Here is a 22,008-nt window from a genome sequence, read left to right on the forward strand (position 1 = left end):
GCACCTAAACATATCAAATTTCGGGTTTTTTCCATTTCACTCCACTTACAATTTTTTTTAAAGTTTTTCAGTACATTAAATAATACAATTGAAAAATACATCTTGTCCTACAAAAAACAAGAAGCCCTCAGACATCTACGTATATGGATAAATAAAAAAGTTGTGATTTTTTTTAAAAAAAAGGGGGGGGGGATAAAAATGGGGGTAGCGGGGGCAAGACCTGCGTCCTTAAGGGGTTAAAGGGGAAAATACTCTTGATGTGTCCTGTCCTTGGGATAGGTCCTCAATAGTTGATCGGCTGGGATATGTCGCTCGGAACCCTGACCGATCAGCTGATTGTGCGTTTGTAAATGCAGGTACGACTCCCATTGATTTGAATGAGAGCTGTGCTTGCAGTTACAAGCTCCGGCCACTAGATGGGGGTTGGAGTAGAATTGTCCACTCAGACTCCTGTGTAAGTGTGGCGCTGTCAACGGGCGCACAATCTGCTAATTAGTTGACGTCCCGAGCGATGGACCCCAGCCGATCAACTATTTATGACTAGAGATGAGCGAGCACCAAAATGCTCCGGTGCTCGTTATTCGGGACAAACTTTTCGCGATGCTCGAGGGTTCGTTTCGAGTAACGAACCCCATTGAAGTCAATGGGCGACCCGAGCATTTTTGTATTTCGCCGATGCTCGCTAAGGTTTCCTTGTGTGAAAATCTGGGCAATTCAAGAAAGTGATGGGAACGACACAGCAACGGATAGGGCAGGCGAGGGGCTACATGTTGGGCTGCATCTCAAGTTCACAGGTCCCACTATTAAGCCACAATAGCGGCAAGAGTGGGCCCCCCCCCTCCCAAAAACTTTTACTTCTGAAAAGCCCTCATTAGCATGGCATACCTTAGCTAAGCACCACACTACCTCCAACAAAGCACAATCACTGCCTGCATGACACTCCACTGCCACTTCTCCTGTGTTACATGCTGCCCAACCGCCCCCCCTCCCCCCCACAGCGCACACCAAAGTGTCCCTGCGCAGCCTTCAGCTGCCCTAATGCCTCACCACCCTCATGTCTATTTAGAAGTGCGTCTGCCATGAGGAGGAACCGCAGGCACACACTGCAGAGGTTGGCACGGCTAGGCAGCGACCCTCTTTAAAAGGGGCGGGGCGATAGCCCACAATGCTGTACAGAAGCAATGAGAAATAGAATCCTGTGCCACCGCCATCAGGAGCTGCACACGTGGGCATAGCAATGGGGAACTTATGTGTCACACACTATTCATTCTGTCAAGGTGTCTCTGCATGCCCCAGTCAGACCGGGCTTTTTAATTCATAGACACAGGCAGGTACAACTCCCTATTGTGAAGTCCCTGTCGACCGACAGCATGGGTGGCTTCCTGGAACCCACCGGCGGTACATAGAAATATCCCATTGCATTGCCCAACACAGCTGAGGTAGTAATGTCGTGCTTAATGCAGGTGGGCTTCGGCCCACACTGCATGCCCCAGTCAGACTGGGGTTCTTTACAAGTGGACACAGATGCATTTATAATTCCCTGTGGACCCACAGCATGGGTGGGTGCCAGGAAGCCACCGGCGGTACATAGAAATATCCCATTGCATTGCCCAACACAGCTGAGGTAGTAATGTCGTGCTTAATGCAGGTGGGTTTCGGCCCACACTGCATGCCCCAGTCTGACTGGGGTTCTTTACAAGTGGAAACAGATGCATTTATAATTCCCTGTGGACCCACAGCAGGGGTGGGTGCCAGGAAGCCACCGGCGGTACATAGAAATATCCCATTGCATTGCCCAACACAGCTGAGGTAGTAATGTCGTGCTTAATGCAGGTGGGCTTCGGCCCACACTGCATGCCCCAGTCAGACTGGGGTTCTTTACAAGTGGACAGATGTAGGTTAAACTCCGTGTGCACCTACAGCATGGGTGGCGCCCTGGAACCCACCGGCGATACACAAAAATATCCCATTGCATTGCCCAACACAGCGGATGTAACGTCAGCTGTAATGCAGGTGGGCTAAAAATTCATTTGATTACACTGTAGGCGAGGGCCCACAAAAATTGCTGTATCAACAGTACTAATGTACATCCAAAAAATTGGCCATGGCCAACCAAGAGGGCAGGTGAAACCCATTAATCGCTTTGGTTAATGTGGCTTAAGTGGTAACTAGGCCTGGAGGCAGCCCAGTTTAACGAAAAATTGGTTCAAGTTAAAGTTTCAACGCTTTTAAGAGCATTGAAACGTATAAAAATTGTTTAGAAAAATTATATGAGTGAGCCTTGTGGCCCTAAGAAAAATTGCCCGTTCAGCGTGATTACGTGAGGTTTCAGGAGGAGGAGGAGGAATATTAGACACAGATCGATGAAGCAGAAATGTCCCCGTTTTGGATGGTGAGAGAGAACGTAGCTTCCATCCGCGGGTGCAGCCTACGTATTGCTTACGTATCGCTGCTGTCCGCTGGTGGAGAAGAGAAGTCTGGGGAAATCCAGGCTTTGTTCATCTTGATGAGTGTAAGCCTGTCGGCACTGTCGGTTGACAGGCGTGTACGCTTATCCGTGATGATTCCCCCAGCCACACTAAACACACTCTCTGACAAGACGCTAGCCGCAGGACAAGCAAGCACCTCCAGGGTATACAGCGCGAGTTCAGGCCACGTGTCCAGCTTCGACACCCAGTAGTTGTAGGGGGCAGAGGCGTCACGGAGGACGGTCGTGCGATCGGCTACGTACTCCCTCACCATCCTTTTACAGTGCTCCCGCCGACTCAGCCTTGACTGGGGAGTGGTGACACAGTCTTGCTGGGGAGCCATAAAGCTGGCAAAGGCCTTGGAGAATGTTCCCCTGCCTGCGCTGTACATGCTGCCTGATCTCTGCGCCTCCCCTGCTACCTGGCCCTCGGAACTGCGCCTTCTGCCACTAGCGCTGTCGGATGGGAAGTTTACCATCAGTTTGTCCACCAGCGCCCTGTGGTATAGCATCATTCTCGAACCCCTTTCCTCTTCGGGAATGAGAGTGCAAAGGCTCTCCTTATACCGTGGATCGAGCAGTGTGTACACCCAGTAATCCGTAGTGGCCAGAATGCGTGTAACGCGAGGGTCACGAGAAAGGCATCCTAACATGAAGTCAGCCATGTGTGCCAGGGTACCTGTACGCAACACATGGCTGTCCTCACTAGGAAGATCACTTTCAGGATTCTCCTCCTCCTCCTCTTCCTCCTCCTCAGGCCATACATGCTGAAAGGATGACAGCCCAGCAGCATGTGTACCCTCACCAGTGGGCCAAGCTGTCTCTTCCCCCTCCTCCTCATCCTCCTCATGCTCCTCCTCCTCCTCCTCCTCAACGCGCTGAGATATAGACAGGCGGGTGCTCTGACTATCCAGCGACATACTGTCTTCCCCCGGCTCTGTTTCCGAGCGCAAAGCGTCTGCCTTTATGCTTTGCAGGGAACTTCTCAAGATGCATAGCAGAGGAATGGTGACGCTAATGATTGCAGCATCGCCGCTCACCACCTGGGTAGACTCCTCAAATTTTCCAAGGACCTGGCAGATGGCTGCCAACCAGGGCCACTCTTCTGTAAATAATTGAGGAGGCTGACTCCCACTGCGCCGCGCAAGTTGGAGTTGGTATTCCACTATAGCTCTACGCTGCTCATAGAGTCTGACCAACATGTGGAGCGTGGAGTTCCACTGTGTGGGCACGTCACACAGCAGTCGGTGCACTGGCAGATTAAACCTATGTTGCAGTGTCCGCAGGGTGGCAGCGTGCGTGTGGGATTTGCGGAAATGTGCGCAGAGCTGGCGCACCTTTCCGAGCAGGTATGACAAGTGGGGGTAGCTTTTCAGAAAGCGCTGAACCACCAAATTAAACACATGGGCCAGGCATGGCACGTGCGTGAGGCTGCCGAGCTGCAGAGCCGCCACCAGCTTACGGCCGTTGTCACACACGACCATGCCCGGTTGGAGGCTCAGCGGCGCAAGCCAGTGGTCGGTCTGCTCTGTCAGACCCTGCAGCAGTTCGTGGGCTGTGTGCCTCTTCTCTCCTAAGCTGAGTAGTTTCAGCACGGCCTGCTGACGCTTGCCCACCGCTGTGCTGCCACGCCGCGTGACACCGACTGCTGGCGACGTGCTGCTGACACATCTTGATTGCGAGACAGAGGTTGCGTTGGAGGAGGAGGAGGAGGAAGGTGCTTTAGTGGAGGAAGCATACACCGCCGCAGATACCACCACCGAGCTGTGGCCCGCAATTCTGGGGGTGGGTAGGACGTGAGCGGTCCCAGGCTCTGACTCTGTCCCAGCCTCCACTAAATTCACCCAATGTGCCGTCAGGGAGATATAGTGGCCCTGCCCGCCTGTGCTTGTCCACGTGTCCGTTGTTAAGTGGACCTTGGGAGTAACCGCGTTGGTGAGGGCGCGTACAATGTTGCGGGAGACGTGGTCGTGCAGGGCTGGGACGGCACATCGGGAAAAGTAGTGGCGACTGGGAACCGAGTAGCGCGGGGCAGCCGCCGCCATCATGCTTTTGAAAGCCTCCGTTTCCACAAGCCTATACGGCAGCATCTCTAGGCTGATCAATTTTGCAATGTGCACGTTTAACGCTTGAGCGTGCGGGTGCGTGGCGTCGTACTTGCGCTTGCACTCAAACTGTGGCACTAGCGACGTCTGGATGCTGCGCTGAGAGACATTGCTGGATGGGGCCAAGGACAGCGGAGGTGAGGGTGTGGGTGCAGGCCAGGAGACGGTAGTGCCTGTGTCCTCAGAGGGGGGTTGGATCTCAGTGGCAGGTTGGGGCACAGGGGGAGAGGCAGTGGTGCAAACCGGAGGCGGTGAACGGGCATCGTCCCACCTTGTGGGGTGCTTGACCATCATATGCCTGCGCATGCTGTTGGTGGTGCCTCCCCAGCTGATCTTGGCGCGACAAAGGTTGCACACCACTGTTCGTCGGTCGTCAGGCGTCTCTGTGAAAAACTGCCACACCGTAGAGCACCTTGACCTGTGCAGGGTGGCATGGTGCGAGGGGACGCTTTGGGAAACAGTTGGTGGATTATTCGGTCTGGCCCTGCCTCTACCCCTGGCCACCGCACTGGCTCGGCCTGTGCCCACACCCTCACTTGGCCCTCCGCGTCCTCGGCCGCGTCCACGTCCTCTAGGCCTACCCCTACCCCTCAGCATGCTGTATTACCAGTGATTTGATTTCCCAGGCAGGAAATAAATTGGCGCAAGCCTGCAGGTCAAATATAATTTTTTCGCTTTTTTGCAAAGGGAAGGCCCCACTGCATATATTCAATGAACAATACGTTTAATAACTGTGGTGTGGCCCTGAAAAAGTGTCACACAACTTTAGTGTAGCAGAGTTATTAACTCTGGCAGAGCAGGTATTTGCCAGTCAGGAAAGACAATGGCGCAAGCCTGCAGTAAACCGTAGCTGGTTGCGTCTGATTTTTGTACGTTGTCCACGCAGCACACACGTACACGGAGACCTCAGGACTGACACAGGCAGGCCAAATATAATTTCTTTTCCTTTTTTGCAAAGGGAAGGACCCACTGCGTATATTCAATGAACAATAACTTTTAGAACTGTAGTGTGGCCCTGAAAAAGTGACACACAACTTTAGTGTAGCAGAGTTATTAACTCTAGCAGAGCAGGTATTTGCCAGTCAGGAAAGACAATGGCGCAAGCCTGCAGTAAACCGTAGCTGGTTGCGTCTGATTTTTGTACGTTGTCCACGCAGCACACACGTACACGGAGACCTCAGGACTGACACAGGCAGGCCAAATATAATTTCTTTTCATTTTTTGCAAAGGGAAGCACCCACTGCGTATATTCAATGAATAACTACTGTGTTGTGGCCCTGCCTACACAATTCTGTCCCTGTAGTATCAATGGAGGGTGCAATGCTCTGCACAGACGATTTTTAGAAGAAAAAAAATATGCAACACTGCTAACAGCAGCAAGCACAGTACTGCACACGCTTAAATTTGGCCCTAGAAAGGACCATTGAGGTTCTTGAAGGCTACACTCACTCCTAACACTCTACCTGCCTATGCACCACTTCTGTCCCTAATGCCGGGTGCAATGCTCTGCACTGCCGATTTTGAGGAAAAAAAAAACACTGCTAGCAGCAGCCTGCACACAGGTAGATGTGGCCCTAAGAAGGACCTTTAGGGTTCTTGAAGCCTACACTGACTCCTAACGCTCTCCCTACAGCAGCACCAGCACGATAGTACTTTCCCTCAGCTAACTCACAAGGCATGTGTGGCGAGCCGCGGGAGGGGCCGACTTTTATGCTCGGGTGACATCTGATCTTCCCAGCCACTCACTGCAGGGGGGTGGTATAGGGTTTGAACGTCACAGGGGGAAGTTGTAATGCCTTCCCTGTCTTTCAATTGGCCATAAAAGCGCGCTAACGTCTCAGAGAGGAAACTGAAAGTAACCGGAACACCGCGTGGTGCTCGTTACGAGTAACGAGCATCCCGAACACCCTAATATTCGCACGGATATCAAGCTCGGACGAGTACGTTCGCTCATCTCTATTTATGACCTATCCTGATGATGGTGATATCTCAATAGGTTGATACTGGGTCAATAGATTGAGAGAACTAGGGAGTATAGGTAGAGAAATGTCACTCTAGGTGGTGTGGGCGGGAAGAGGTTGGTACTGCTGCGCCATCTGGGAGGTACAGAAAAGTAGCTGGACTTTTAGAACTGTAATTTGTATGCACATGCAATAAACTGCTGTGGAAGGATAATACAATTATTGACAATGCAGATATTTACAATTTATTTTTTTCTATATACGCCAATCTGTCTGCTTCCCTGCAAGCTGTATGAAAGTGCCTTTAATGAAAATGAAAAGCTCAAAACAAACCTGCGACAGGCCCAGTCGGAACTTGCGGATATTAAAGCTAAGCTGGAGAGAGCGGTGAAGGTAAATCCATACAAACTGCCTATTTGTAGCTTATCTAGAGAAAAAAACACTTATTACAAAAGAGAATGCAGAATAAATAAGGAAGTGGAGTAAGAGTACATTAGAAGGTTTGTAAGAAGCATTTTTCAATGTAAAGTACAGCAAGTAGCCTGTTCTGTATAGCCAAATTTGCTGATCCCAACCTTAAAAAGGTCTCCTATTTCATAGAGATCTCCTATTTCAAAAGCATATTTTAGATACTGCTATTTTCAGTGTACTTAAAGGGCTTTATCGGGTAAACTGTCGAAACTGGATGATTGAAAACTGAGAGATCGTGGGGGTCTGACTGCTGAGACCCCCACTGATCCCAAGAATGGGGAACCTTTGTCCTCCCCATTTCACAGTGCAGGATCCTGTCTCCCATTTCTGTCATGTAGTTGTGAATGGGCAGCTGGTTGCACATGCACAGATGCGGCTTCATTCATTTCAGTGGGGCATACCGATAGCTGAGACAGCATAGGCTATCTGTCTGCACTACTGAGATTAATCGAGTTGCGAATGAGCTGCTATGAGAGAAGGGATCCAACTGTGAAATTGGGGAGATACAGGTTCCCTATTTCTTAGGATCACTGGGGCTCTCAGCGATTAGACAGTCACTGATCAGTTTTCACCCATATATGTGGTGTTACTCCCAGACTTGAAAATAGAATTTATGGAGGAGCAGTCATTTTTCTTTCTCTACAATGCACTTTTCAGGTCATCACCCCTGTCCCCTCACTCACATCCCCCTCCTATAAGGTCCACACCTTTTAAGCTCCTCTATCCACTGTCAATGTGGGTGGCAGTCATCTATTGTCCCCCTTCACGGCCACTTCTTTTCCTGTAAAATTCCAACTCTCATTTTGGGTGACTTTAACATCCCCATTGACAACCTGTTCTCCACGTCTACCTCTCAGGTTCTGTCACTAAAGTCTTCCCTAGGCCTTTAACTACTTCTCTCATGCTCTGAGACGGCAATGATCTTCTTTCTCTGACTCTTCAAACTTCTATCTACCGCACTCTGACCACAACTTCCTTTGCTTTACTATCAAGTATTCTTGTGTCTCTGCAGACTCTCCTACCTATCATAATCCTAGCATTTTTTAGACTCCTTACAATCTCTTCCTTCTCTTGTCTTGATCTGACTGCTCAACACTATAATAAAACTCTGGATGAAGCTGAACCCCTCCACACTCCGAATCCCTCGAAGCAGCCTTGGCACATGCCTCAAACATGTTTCAGAGGTGATCTAGGGGTGCTGAATGCCTTGGAGAAAATCGCAATCCTCTACAGATTTTCTCCACTACAAGTTCATGCTCAGAACTTGCTACTATTCCACACACCATGGCAAACAAAGCCTACTTTATTGCTCTCATCTCCTCACTATGCAGTAATCCAAACTTTGATATCTTTCACTCCCCCCTCAGCCCTCAGGGCAGTTGCCTAAGGGCTCATGCCCACGGACGGAGCGGATTTAAGCTGAAGGAGTACTGCGGTGGTAAACGAAGTACCCGCTGGTGATCACAGAAAAACACACGTTTTTCCATGGTCTTTATTAATATATATACCCCTTAACGACTGCCCCATCGGGAAACTATGTCCTCAGAAAGTGGGCTTTAATCCTAGAGGGCGTAGTTTTGTGCATCCTCTTTGGATTGATGCCAACCTGCCTGAGGACGTGACAGCTCCATGCTGTCGGTGCCCGCAGGTAGCCGACAGTATGGAGCTGTCATCCCAGGATGCGGGCAGTCCCCCCCGGCATTGTGATCGGCGCTATCCAATGGATAGCGCCGATCTCAAAAAAGTAAACAAAAATGTGTAAAAAAAGTAAAGATTCAGCTGCCCTAATGGATCGCATGCATCAGGGAAGCTGAAAATACTCACGCGGCTTGTCCCCGGTGTCCCCCGCCGGCGGTTTTCTGCGCATGCACGCCAGACGATGACGTCAGGCGCATGTGCAGAAGCCTGGGAGCCCCTGGCAAATTTGAAATCTCCTGGCTCCCGGCTCCTGAAGGTAGCCGGGAACCAGGAGGTGATACCAGGGACCGCTGTGAGCGGTCCCCGGGCACGCTGTGAGCGGTCCCCGGGCACGCGATCGCCGCTATCCATTGGATAGCGGCGATCGAGAAAAAGTAAAAAAAAAGTTTAAAAAAAAGTCAGTTTCACCTCCCCTCATGGATCCGTGAAAATACTCACCTAAGTCCTCCCCGATGTCCCGGGACTCGAATCCCCGTCTGAGCATGCGCGCCCGATGATTGACATCGGGCTCGTGCTCAGATGGGCTCGAGCCCCAGGAAATTTAAAATCCCTCTGCTCTTGGCTGCCATGTGTAGCCCGGACCAGAGAGATTATACCGGGGACATGATCACTGTTATCCAATGGATGACAGTGATCATGTAAAGTAAAAAAAAAAGTGTAAAAGTAAAAAAAAAGTTTAAAAAGTTTTTAAAAAGTTAAAAAAGCTTGCGTTTCATCTCCCCCCACGGATCATATCCGTGAGGTGGGATGAAATGACGTACCTAAGGCCCGCGGATTTATCTGCGGACCTTACCCCAGCTTCTGCGCACGCGCCCGTCGCCGAAATGGCGGACGCATGCGCAAAAGCCGTGGATTGCCAGGATAATTTAAAATCTCCCTGCTCCTGGCTACAAAACTTAGCAGAGAGCTTGGAGATTTCACGGGGGGCCACGGTGAGCGGTTCCTCGTCACGTATTCGCCGTTATTCAATGGATAATGGCGATCACGTAAAAGTAAAAAAAAGGTCACAGACGGGCTCACAGATGGGATCCGCTGCGGGCCTCCGCAAGCGGATTCCACCTACAGCTTCGTGAGCCCAGCGTTATTCAGACCGCTACCTGTAATACGCAATTTACAAGAAGCCTCGGGAACGCTCACCTTCATGCAGTTCCAGGAGCACCTTGTTGAGCGTCTTCTGTGCGAGAGCGCCGCACCTCATCAAGATAACGGAGCCTCACAGAGCGCCGCTTTTTACACCCCATACCCACCACTGAGGTCACGAAATACCCCCAAAAAAGCATGAGGAGAGGGGAGGAGAGACCCGGTTTTATTGCCCCATGTACCCATACCAACCAGCCTCCGTAATTACCCCTGTCTTCGGAAATACCACACAGTTCACATTATTACTTTTATCTAAGATTTGGGGAACGCCGAAAATGGCGCGGAGTGTGTGGGGGAGGGGATATTTTTAGGGAGTCAATTTTTATTCGGTACAAATGAACAATGGGGCCTGGTATTTATTCAGTTGTGCCCTGCAATCCAACGGGTGTTCCCTCCATTATAGGCCTAACCATGTGTCCTATAAGTAGATTAGGGCCACAATGGGTATGTTTTTGAACACGGAACAAACGGGGGGATCCATTTTGGGGTGAAAGTCTTCATTCCTATGTACACTGTACAAAAAAAAACAGTTTTTAAATTGACAAAATTGCCAAAAAAATGAAAATCGTAATTTTTTTCCTTCTGCTATGCTTAGATTTATTCAAATACTGTGGGGTCAAAATACGCAGCACAGCCCTAGATGAATTTGTTAAGAGGTCTAGTTTTTAAAATGGGGTCATTTGTGGGGGTTCTCTGTCGTTTTGGATGCTCAATGGCTCTACAAATGGGCAATGGGGCCTGGAATTTATTCCGTTGTACCCTGAAATCAAACGGGTGCTCCTTCCATTATAGGCCTAGCCATGTGTCCTTTAAGTAGATTAGGGCCACAATGGGTATGTATCTGAACACAGGACAAACAGGGGTATCCATTTTGGGGTGAAAGTCTTCATTCCTGTACAAAAAAACTGTTTTTAAACTGACACAGCTGCCAAAAAAATGAAAATTGTAATTTTTTTCCTACTGCTTTGCTTAGATTTATTCAAAAATTGTAGGGTAAAAATACACAGTACACCCCTAGATGAATTCATTAAGGGGTCTAGTTTTCAAAATGGGGTCATTTGTGGGGGTTCTCTGTCGTTTTGGCCGCTCAAGGGCTCTACAAGTGGGCAATGGGGCCTAAATCACTTTCATGCTAAATTTCTGTTCTGAAAGCCACCGACTACTTCTTTCATTTTGGGCCCCGTTGTGCATCCAGACAAAAGATTAGGGCCACAATGGGTATGTCTCTGAACACGGGAGAAACAGGGGTATCCATTTTGGGGTGCAAGTCTTCATTCATATGTGTGCTGTACCAAAAAAGCAGTTTTTAAAACGACAGAATTGCCAAAAAAACGAAAATCACATTTTTTTCCTTTTGCTTTGCTTGAATTCATTCAAAAACTGTGGGGTCAAAATGGGCAGTACACCCCTAGATAAATTCGTTAAGGGGTGTAGTTTTCAAAATGGGGTCACTTGTGGGGGTTCTCTTTGGTTTTGGTCGTTCAAGAGCTCTACAAAAGTGCTATGGGCAAAAACGCCTTTAAGCAAAATAAACACCAGTACCAAATTAACTCGGGCGAAGCCGGGTATATCAGCTAGTTATATATATAATCTATCTATCACAGGAAGCACAAGACAAGTGCACTCTACACTCTGCACTCTACTCATACACTATAGGGGAGCCCCGTTATTCTGGGCCACTACACATCCACTATTCTGTTTGCGCAAACTTGGAATTTTAAATCAGTGCAGTAGTCCCTAGTCAGTGGCTGGCAACCCCCAACTATGTTGCTCACCATAGGAGACCTCATTTTATGGCTGTACACTGTTTAATATTGTCAGTGTTAATGTTCTATTTTATAGACGTATCCCAAACTCTTAAGACTGCTGTAACTTGCATTGTTTCTGCCCTGCAAAATTCAGGTAGAGCTCTGCTGATTGCAGCCGGTACCTGCATCATTAATTCAAACATGACAAGTACTCGCAGTGCTTATGCCGGCTGTAGCCAACGGGGTTCTGTCTGCGTTTAGTGGCACAGAACGACTATGGTGTAATAGTAGCCTTAGGGCGTATTCACAAGGCCGATATTCTTGCGTGACTTCTGTCAATGTCTGACAGAAAGTGTTTTGTTGTTTTTCTTTCTTATATTTTTTTTTATAAAAAGAAAAAAAATGTAAATTTAATTTTTTACATATTTTTTTCAGTGCATTACTGAGATTTGAACATGCATTATTTGTACAGTACACAGCAGTACTTCTGCACTGCTGCATATTGTGCTCGTGCTGACATCCTATTAGGTACACTATTTTGACAGGCCTGGAGTCCTTTAATAGGCCTTCGGCTGCTCATTCAGGACCTGCATAGGGGCTAAACAAGTGACAAAGGGAGCTCCATTTTCTGTCTCGCCACAGTATCTAAGGGGTTTAACACCGGGGTCATATATCTCCACCCCCTGGGCTGTAGTGGGTGCCAGTGGTATAATACAACAGGCAACCGCCGCGTATAGAACAGATTCAGCTACTGAGCCCTCTCCATACATCCCTTCCAATGTTACGACATTCATGTATGTCAGATGTCAGGAACGGCTTAATAAAATGTGGTTCTAGACCACCATTTAAACTTAAATGTGACTCACATTGTAAAGGACTTTTTTGCATTAGCGGACTTTCCAAAATGTTTTCTTCTTCTAGTGAACTACTTCTAGTGAGGTTCTCCATAGTTAATAAATATAATTGTTTTTACTAATTACTTTATGCACGTCTTCTTTAGAAACAAGATAACTCGAGTCAGGTTGGGCAATTGGAGGCTGAAAAGAGAGTAAGTGCTTCTTATTGTTTCTTGGCGCACACCATTTACTGGTTGAATATAAGTCATGTAAACCTTTATCACCATTTATTATTGCAGGAAAAAAGAGTTTTGGAGCGCAGGATGTCCGAAATGGAAGGTGACCTAAAGGTAGGAACTCTTCAATGTGAAGGGACCGTGCGTATAAAAGTCTACACGGCCGTTAAAATGCCCTGCTTTTGTCATGTTAAAAAATCCAACAAAGATGAATTATTTCACATTTATTTGCCCCTTCCATGTGTCCCATTATCTGCACAACTCCATTGGAAAACAAACTGAAGTCATTGGCCTCATGCCAACGGCCGGGTCGGATTCCGACTGCGAAATCTTGCAGCTGAATCAGACCTGGTGCCGACTGGAGACCCTATACGTACTCGCCTGTCCGGATCCGTGGCGAGTGTCTCGTCTGGCGTGCATGCGCCGTGCGGGGCATGACACTGCCATCGCGACGGCGATTAGGTGAATCTGTGGTGATTTCAAAATTGACATTTTGGAATCGCCACAGATCGGAAGGCTTCCAATGGAAGCCGTCCATGCGATTTTCTGCAGAAAATAGAGCATGCTACACCTGGCATGCCTGTGAGAGAGAGACTGTGCATTAAGGTAAAACCGCAAAGGTGTGTGAACAAGGGACTTTATAACAGACTGTTACTGTTGCTACCAGTAGCATTATAAGTGTTAGACTATATTCACACGGGGTGAGCCTGATACTGGGATGAGAAAATTTGCCCAATATCACGCTTGCCATTGTATGTTTCACATGAATGCGAGGCATTTTTGATTCAAAATCGCCTTGCATCACTTCTCTATAACTACGATCCTTAAGCGCTTGTTTCACATAGGCTAGAGGATCGCAAATGTCTCTCATGGGAGTGCCATGCGATGTCTTTAAAGGTGCCATTGAAAACAATGATAGAGGCGTTCCGAGGAAACTCCAAAAGATTGGACATGTGATTTTTTTTTTTTTTTTTCACTAACCCGAAGCATCGCTCTGCTGGGAAAGAATTGCTCATGTGAATAAGGCCGGCTGCACATGGGCAAACTAGATTCCGCATGCGGGACCCCACAGTGGATTCCAGCTCTGACCCTTGCATGTGACTCTGCATACCTTTTTCGCCGGCTGTCATGTGCAGTGCAGATTTTTTTCTTTAAAATATGTATCTTTTCCCGCGCCATCACTAAGCAATAACGCGGGTACCCACCGCCTATCCGCAGTGTCAATTGTGGATGGGCCGTGGGTCAGGTGGCTTCGATTCACTTTAACAGAAGCTTTCTGCGTGGATTCCGCAGAAAAATAGAGCATGCTGTGATTATAAATTCGCTGTGATTCTCGCTCATGTGCGTATTGCCTTAGTCTGCAGTAACAGTCTGAGTTATTTCCCCTTAATTATAGATTGTAACTACAATGCCTCTTGCCTGAAAGTGAGTAAATGTCTGCTCTGGTTAAATTAGCTGTGTTGCTTCAGCCATCCTCAAGTCGGGTCAAGGACACACTGTGACCTAAACCCAGTAAGGCCTGACCGCCCTCTCATATAGAAGTAACAGCGTAGCTGCATAGACTGCCATGTTGTGCTAGATGATGGCCCCACACAATATGAAGGCAGCAGACCCCTCATAAAATAGTGCATTTAAAGGGATTCCATACTAAATAAAAGTATCTGTTTGAAGTTTGCACTTTGTATGATTCATTATAACTTTATGTGGAGCGTGGCATTATAAGGGTAAGTTCACACTTTGGGCAGAAAATCTGCACCAAAATCACCTTTGCATTTTACCACCTCACTAGAAGGAGTAAAATCTGCTGTGAAAATCCGCAGTATAAATTGACGTTACGGATATAAAACATATATTGCACAAGTTCGTTCCGCTTCGTATTTTGCACTAATTTTTTGCACGGTGTGATCGAGATTTTTTTAAAATTCTCATCCACATGGCTTGTTCTGTAAAAACTGCTGATTTTCAGTATGGAAAAATGTATCAGCTGCAAAATTTGGTAATTCTCCTATTCTAATCTGACAAATCATAGCGGACTGTCCACCTTGCTGAAGCTATAGGCTACAGATGGACACCTCATGTGAAGGAGTCATTTTATGTTATGTTGAAAGAGTCTTACGAAACTTCAACAAAAGTTTTTTAAAAAATGGAATTTTTTTAATATTAGTTTTGGCTGAGAAGACTAGAGCCATCTGGTCTAATGGTACCACAAACATGTAATTCAATCATTTCTACACTTCTCTTTCAGGTACTTACAGACCTTAAATCTGACAATCAGCGTCTGAAAGATGAGAACGGAGCTTTAATCAGAGTAATAAGCAAACTTTCCAAGTGATGCCTCGCATGGGAGTAAAGTGGTTACAACCATTCCTTAAGACTCTTGCACAGCTTTAAACAACACAATGACCAAGATGCCAGTCCACAACAGACACTGTTTTTACGCATATCTTTTTGTGTATATTTTGAGAACATTTGTATGTCTAGTTCTATGAATGGACTCGTTTATGAATAGACTATTAAATACTGACAGCCTTTCACACTGATCACAGTAGAACACCAGCAACAACAGATGGGCTAGATTGATTATTCTTGTTGTCACAGAAAGCACCTGGATTCTTTAACCAGCGTGTTTATATAGGTGCTTGCATTATAATGATGGTCATTATTTTTGTTGGTACGTTCAGTGCTCAGCTTTTTAATAGTCTTAAATAATTTTTTTTGGAAACACGTTTTGCAGTTGTAACACAATCACGTTTGAATTCCCTGTTACTTATCACTGCACAGGTGTATCACAGGAGTGGACTGACTAGGAACCTTCAAAGTTACCATTAGAGATGAGCGAGTATACTTGCTAAGGCTAACTACTCGAGCGAGTAGTGCCTTAGCCGAGTATCCTCCCCCTCGTCTGTAAAGATTGGAGCGCCGGTGACAGGTGAGTTGCGGCGGTGAGCAGGGGGGGAGTGGGGGGGGGGGGGAGAGATCTCTCCTCCGTTCCTCCCCGCTCTCCCCCGCCGCTCCCTGCCTGCCGCCGGACCCAAAAGCTTTAGAGACGAGCGGGAGGATACTCGGCTAAGGCACTACTCGCTCATCTCTAGTTACCATACGTTACGTAAACTATATAGCAATATAAACTTCAAAATGGCATGCAAAGGTGAAAATCTAACTTTTTAATTTAATTTCTTTATTCTCCTTTTAAAAGGGTATTCTGAGACCAAAGTCAAATTATCCTGCAGTGCTCTAGTAAATCCATCCACTAACTTTCCTCTGATTTTTCTTCTCTCCCCTTCGTTCCACAGTATTCGCTGTGCTTTGTCTCCATCAGCACTTCACAGTGGTCCTGTACTTCTTTACTACATCTCCCATAATCCCGGGGGCTGCGACTCTGTATCCTCCTCCCACACACTGCTCATGAATGCTAAATCCCACCCACTAAACCAATGATGATTCTTTAGCTTCTCTCATTGTTTTACAGGCACACATATGGGGGAAAAAAGTTGCGTCCAAGATTCTGCACATGTACATAAGCTATTTTCGTCCGTGAATCGGACAAGAGTAGGACGTGCTGCAATTTTGTGTTTTGTTTTTATTCCCTTGGACTTTCCATCCAAGTTAAAAAAAAAAAAAAGGCCATGGGCATTCACCCATCCAAATGAATGGGTGCTATTTCTGTCCGATTTTCAGGGCAATACCCAATCTCCATATGCCCTAAGGAGAGAGCCTGTATCACTGCCACCAGCTGCAAGTGTAATATGCAGATACAATAACTGAATCAAGCTTATTCCATACACACAGTACAAGAACCAAGCTTAGAGCAAACAGCGTTCGAAAATCCCAGCGCTAGTAAGCACTGCGATCGAGCACGTCTGCAAGGCCCCATTGAAATCAATGGAAGCGTTATCCCGCGATTACCGTGGCGTTCAAAACGCCGCTGTAAAAAGCGCCCGTGTGAGAGAGCCTTAATTCTATCTTCCACAATAATTGTTTAGACATAATTATTTGAGAAAATGCTGTCTGAATAAAAACTTTTTTGAAAGAAAAAAAAAAAAAGAACCAAGCTTTCTATATACACAAAGTACCAACTTTATGCTTGCCTCTGCAAGAAGAAAATACATCCCCTGCCATTGTAAAAAAAGAAACTGATCCATCAAAAACCGCATATGGGTGCGTTCACACGTGGTAGAAATGGTGTGGAAATCTGCACTAAAATCGGCATCATTTCCATGTAAAAAAAAAAGAACGGTACGCCACTGGTGCGGATCCACGGCTAATTTCACCTTTTCAGCAGAAGAGATTAAATCTGCTGTAGATCTCCTCCAAAATCCACTCAATCGCACCAATGGTGTGGACTTTAATGCTGATTTTTCGCTGTGGAAAATCGGCACCATTTCTGCTACTTGTGAACATTCCCTATAACTGACATACGATTGCATCCCATTCTTTATAGCACAGTGTACCTGGACACATTTTTTAAAAATGGTATAAATCTCACCTAAATTACAGATATTTAAAATACGCTCCAACCATCTGAATGTTTACAAACACACAGTCACATGAGCACATCTTACGCACATGTGTTTTTTGGGGTTTCTTTAGGGTACGATCACACATAGTGAATACACTACTTTTTTTTCTTCTATGTAGATGTAGAAAATACGCATCCTGTTGCAGTGCAAGCAATGTGGGTAAGATTGTAAGAAATCTAATCCACACACTGCGGGAAGGATCTTCAGTATAAATTGACCTTTAGTGTGAATTTGATGTCTACAACATGTTAATTAATGGTACTGATTTTCACTGTTTCACCACTTCAAATGAGGAATTGAAATCTACACCGAAATATGTGGCAAATCTGCATGCAAGTCTACATTCACATACCGTTTAGCCCCTGTCCAGTCTTGCCATCTGTAAGCTGTAACTGACATGCTAAAAATGGCATTAATACAACTGCCGTTACTGAAACTGAACCCAAAGCTGCAAGCTGATGGCAATGAACGGAAGCAGAATGGCACGACTGGAATGGTACTGGTTCCTGTTTGTTGCCTTTATTTTGGCCAGACAATAGCATAGTTGACTTGCAGCTTCTTTCAGATGGAACCCCTACACAGGAAGTGATAGGGGCAAACACCAAATGAATGTAGCCTGAGATACATGGATTTTGCCATGGGTCCTTCGCTGTGGCAAGAACCACATTCCATATTTCACTGAGACCAGTAACACAGACATAGGCAGTTATATACATTCCTAAATAAACACAGGGACCTTTTTTCCTTACAAACATGTAAGTCACATACTTGTATACAGCAGCAATCCTTTACACACACACACACACACACACACACACACACACACACACACACACTTACCTAAACCCCCAATGGCACGCAAGTGGAGAGAGGCTGGTGCCACTGGAAAAACCTGCCCCTTGTTTGGTATGTCTCTCACTGCTTCTGCACAGGACCTGTCGTGGCTGCAGTATATTGATTGGGGGCTGGGACTCCATGGACATATAATCAGTGCATTCATACTCTCCCTGCCGATAATATACCTACCACGAGTCCCAAGGAAGCCAGCACAATATTCCCCTGGGCTCCTGGGGATAGTTGACTCCCATCCTGTCAACAGGTAGAGCCACTAGAGACGGCCTGCAGAGCCATGTGCCGCGATCCCCACCCTTGACAGAGAGCTGAGGTGAGGTTAAAAAATTAGGTAGATGAAAAATAAAAATTTCCTGGCAGCCCCTGTGGCTGCCCCCCTGCAGCTAGACGCCCCAGGCACTGGTCCTTCTGTGCCTAGTGGCCACTATGGCCTTGCTTACAGCTCCTATTTTTAGAGTAGCCACTTGCTCTACAGCCCATATCTGAGGAGCCGCTGGCAGTTTTACTCTTTGATTCCCATGGTTTCCAAGTGACCCAGTTAGAGACTTGGGGGACCCTCTGTAGTCAGTCCAGGGAACCTAGACAGGACCCCAGAACTGACTCCTCCGTAAACCTGCTGTCAGGGCATATTAAAATGTGCCGTAAGAGCAGCCTATGACACCGAACATAATGTATTGGTATACAGAAGAATGCAAATGCATTATAAGTTTCAAATTTAGATACAAATGGAATTATAAAAGGTAAAAAAAAATGTAATTCAAAATAAGAAAAGATTTAGTATGAAATACATGTTGATTGTGCTTATATTACATAAAAAAAAAAAATGCACACATTGGATATCCACAAGACATTAACTCACTTTTGTCATGACTCGCCTGTTCCTGTAGCCGTCACACTTGCTCTCCCGTATGTCAGGTCCTGTCTCCAGCTCATTTCCTTCTCATCTTCCCGTTCCCTGACTTCTGCCTGGAGGCCTGCGTACACTCCCGCACAGTCTCTTAAAGGGCCAGTGCACGCTCCCTAAACCTGTCATCTTTCAATCCTTTCACAGCATCTGGTATATTAGGCTTCCCTAGGGTGGATGCCTAAGCTGTATGGTCTCTTACTGCCAATTGTGATAAAGCCCCTGGTTGTGTTTGTCCTGGTTCTGATCCATTTTGACTTCTGCTCCCCTGGTCAAGCATGAAAACTGGGTTAAACCAGGTGCTTGCCTTCACAAATAACCCAAAGTCAAACTGATGGCTAACATGAAGAATTAATTGAACATGTCATTCAATGTGAAATGTGAGTAATGGGAAAAAAAGTAACAAATTGCTCTTTTCTATATGTGCACAACAAAAAAATAGAAATTACAAAGTAATTGCTATGTACTCACAAAAATGCCAAACAAATACAATTTCTCTAACGTAAAACAAGGCCTCCTAAACTGGCGTAACTAGAGAGGATGCAGGGGGCTCATAAGGCCTCTCTTCTCTATATAGGGGGCCCAGTACTATGAATAAACCATTATAGTTGGGGGCCCTGTTACAGATTTTGAATTGGGGCCCAGGAGCTTCAAGTTATGCCTCTGGCCTCCTACATCTATAGTAATGAAAAAATAAATTTCGCCTGCTGAAATGCAGGGAAGCAAAGAGTAAAAATGTACCTGGCACAACCAGGCCCGGTTTAATGGAATTCTAAGCAAGCTGAAAAGCTTCAATATTGGGATACTGTCGAGTGTCGACAGCTGTTGGTCTAACAATGTAGCCCAACTGACTATTTCTCCCAACTCCACCATACACATAAACGCCGAGTTCAGCCAAGTGTGTGTGTGTTTTACATGAGGATAGTGGAGAAAGCTGTTGGTATCAATGCTCATCTGTCTAAGGATTCATTTCTGTCAGACATACTTCCGGGGCATTTTAATGTCCTTATTGGCACCGAAAGGTCCAACCCCCATGTAGCTCTACCCTACTGATCTTTGATCACCGCAGAACCCTCTAGTGGTCTTTCAGTTCAACAGAACTGATGGCTATCTGCATCTACCCTAAAGATGAATTTTCAGCTTTGCATTTACTTTTTGTAGCTTGAAATGCATGTGAAGTTTCCATATCTTCATATAGTACATTCCATTCAGAAGATACTTTCCTGCTAGCCAACCATGACCATTAAATGCCAATACATCGTATGGTCACAGGCACACATTTTCAGTTGTAAACACACAATTCCAATGTGCTATGGTACTGTACTCATTCTTTTTGCTGCTTTTGATATATTGAATTGTGAAATAAATGTGTGAGGTTCTAAAGGGTTTACAAAAGATGTTATTTATAAGTACACAAACACTATTCACAACATTGCATAACATATTGGGGAAAAGCTTAAATGGTCACTGACTTTTCAAACAACTTGCGCTTATATGATTGCCAATGTGATAACTAGCAAAATTGCAAATCACTTTGTTTACTTAAAATAATGTTTTTTGTGCTTAATCCTTATAAATTGCTGGCTACAAAAGTCCCTCTTCTACTCTGTTATCCATTGCCTGCTGTCAATTTGGTGAACATCTGCATGACCAGAAATGGACAGCAAACAGCAAGTGCAGGAAGTGGATGTCTTATGCTGCTACCTTCTCCCCCCCTCTCCTTCCATTTATAGACGTCTATAGATAGAAAAGGGGGGTAGGGGTGGAGAATGAAGCAGAGACACATGCAGATGTGCTGTAAGAGCTAATGTTGTTGTTTACTGCTGTTTAATCACATCTACACTGCTCTGTACTTCTCTAGTGTCCTTCCTGATTATGTTAAAACCGCCTGTGTGTTACAGAGCAGAATCTGCTGTCTTCTCTGTGCACCCTGTATGGAACACAAGGACAGCAGCAGTCTCCTACCACCACCTCAGAAAAAAATGTAGAGAATTACAGATACATTTGCAGAGAGAAAAAAAGTGATAAATGCAGGATACAACTCATGTAATAGCCAGTAATAGTATTATTCCCCATGTACACACACTGCAGCTTATTCTGAAAAGTCAGGTACAATTCATCAGTATAATGTCATTATTGTAACCCCTCCTGTTAGCTACAGAAAGCATATAGCAATACCACAAGCCTGCCTGATTATAGCAGAATGTATTAGGCAACTACTTGCTATGACACTACAGTATTGCTAAATATCTCAAAACTATAGATACACAGCTTGTTTCGGGGGGAGATGGGAAACTTTATATGATATGTGATCTGTTTAATAAAATTAATAGTTTTTTCACTAATATTTAAATATGGTTTTGTCATGGGAGAATTTAATTACACATTCACCAATACATTTTATTTTGTTAGGTTCCTTTTATGTTGATGTGGATGATGTTTTTTGTCCCTAATAAGTAAAGTTTTACTCCTTGAAACTAAAGTGTTCAGAAATCTCTATTTTGGTGCTGATTTACCTGCCTTACACATTATTTAATCTTCTACCCTTCATGGTAAAGGGGTTATTCCAAAATGTTAAACTTTTTTCCTGGCAACAGGATTGGCAATAAGCACCTGATTTGTGGAGGTCTGATCGCTGGTATACCCACCAATCATTAGAACAGGCAACCCATATACTCCATTATGTTATTGTCCCAATTATTTGTTATTGCTCCAATTATTATATGAGACCATCAAATTATTGAGCACTGTAGTCAGTTTCTCATCTGAAATCCCATGGAGATGAATGGATTGGCATTGTGTAAACTTGGCCAACACTCCATTCTTACACAGGACACAGGACCTCCGTTCTTGTGATTGGAAGTCCTGGTGGTTGGACTCCTACTGATCAGACACTTATGACCTATCCTCTGAATTGGGGTGGGGAAGGGATAAATTTAAATCTTGGGACAACATCTTTTAATGAAATCTAATCTGAATTAGCTTTTTTTAAGTTATGCAAAAAATTATAAACCTTTTGCAAATGGTCAAATAGTTATAAACCCTGATAACTTGACAATTCATTCTCATA

At 45.7% G+C, this 22,008-nt stretch overlaps 1 protein-coding gene across 4 annotated transcripts in view; it reads left to right on the forward strand.

Annotated features, from left to right (window-relative positions):
- The window catches only part of PPP1R12B (protein phosphatase 1 regulatory subunit 12B), a 59,091-nt gene extending 37,671 nt beyond the window's left edge, over positions 1 to 21,420 (forward strand). For 2 of the 4 annotated variants that reach the window (XM_066600233.1, XM_066600234.1), the window contains exons 4-7: positions 6,822 to 6,926; positions 12,591 to 12,638; positions 12,726 to 12,776; positions 14,908 to 21,420. In XM_066600233.1, coding sequence (XP_066456330.1) covers positions 6,822 to 6,926; positions 12,591 to 12,638; positions 12,726 to 12,776; positions 14,908 to 14,994 — 291 coding nt within the window. In that variant the 3' untranslated portion in view covers positions 14,995 to 21,420. The remainder of the gene's footprint in view (positions 1 to 6,821; positions 6,927 to 12,590; positions 12,639 to 12,725; positions 12,777 to 14,907) is intronic. The other 2 variants (XR_010792577.1, XM_066600236.1) reach the window with 2 other exon arrangements.
- The last annotated feature ends 588 nt before the right edge of the window (positions 21,421 to 22,008 follow it).

The sequence above is a fragment of the Eleutherodactylus coqui genome, chromosome 4 (genome assembly GCF_035609145.1).
Source record: "Eleutherodactylus coqui strain aEleCoq1 chromosome 4, aEleCoq1.hap1, whole genome shotgun sequence".
Lineage (NCBI taxonomy): Eukaryota > Metazoa > Chordata > Amphibia > Anura > Eleutherodactylidae > Eleutherodactylus > Eleutherodactylus coqui.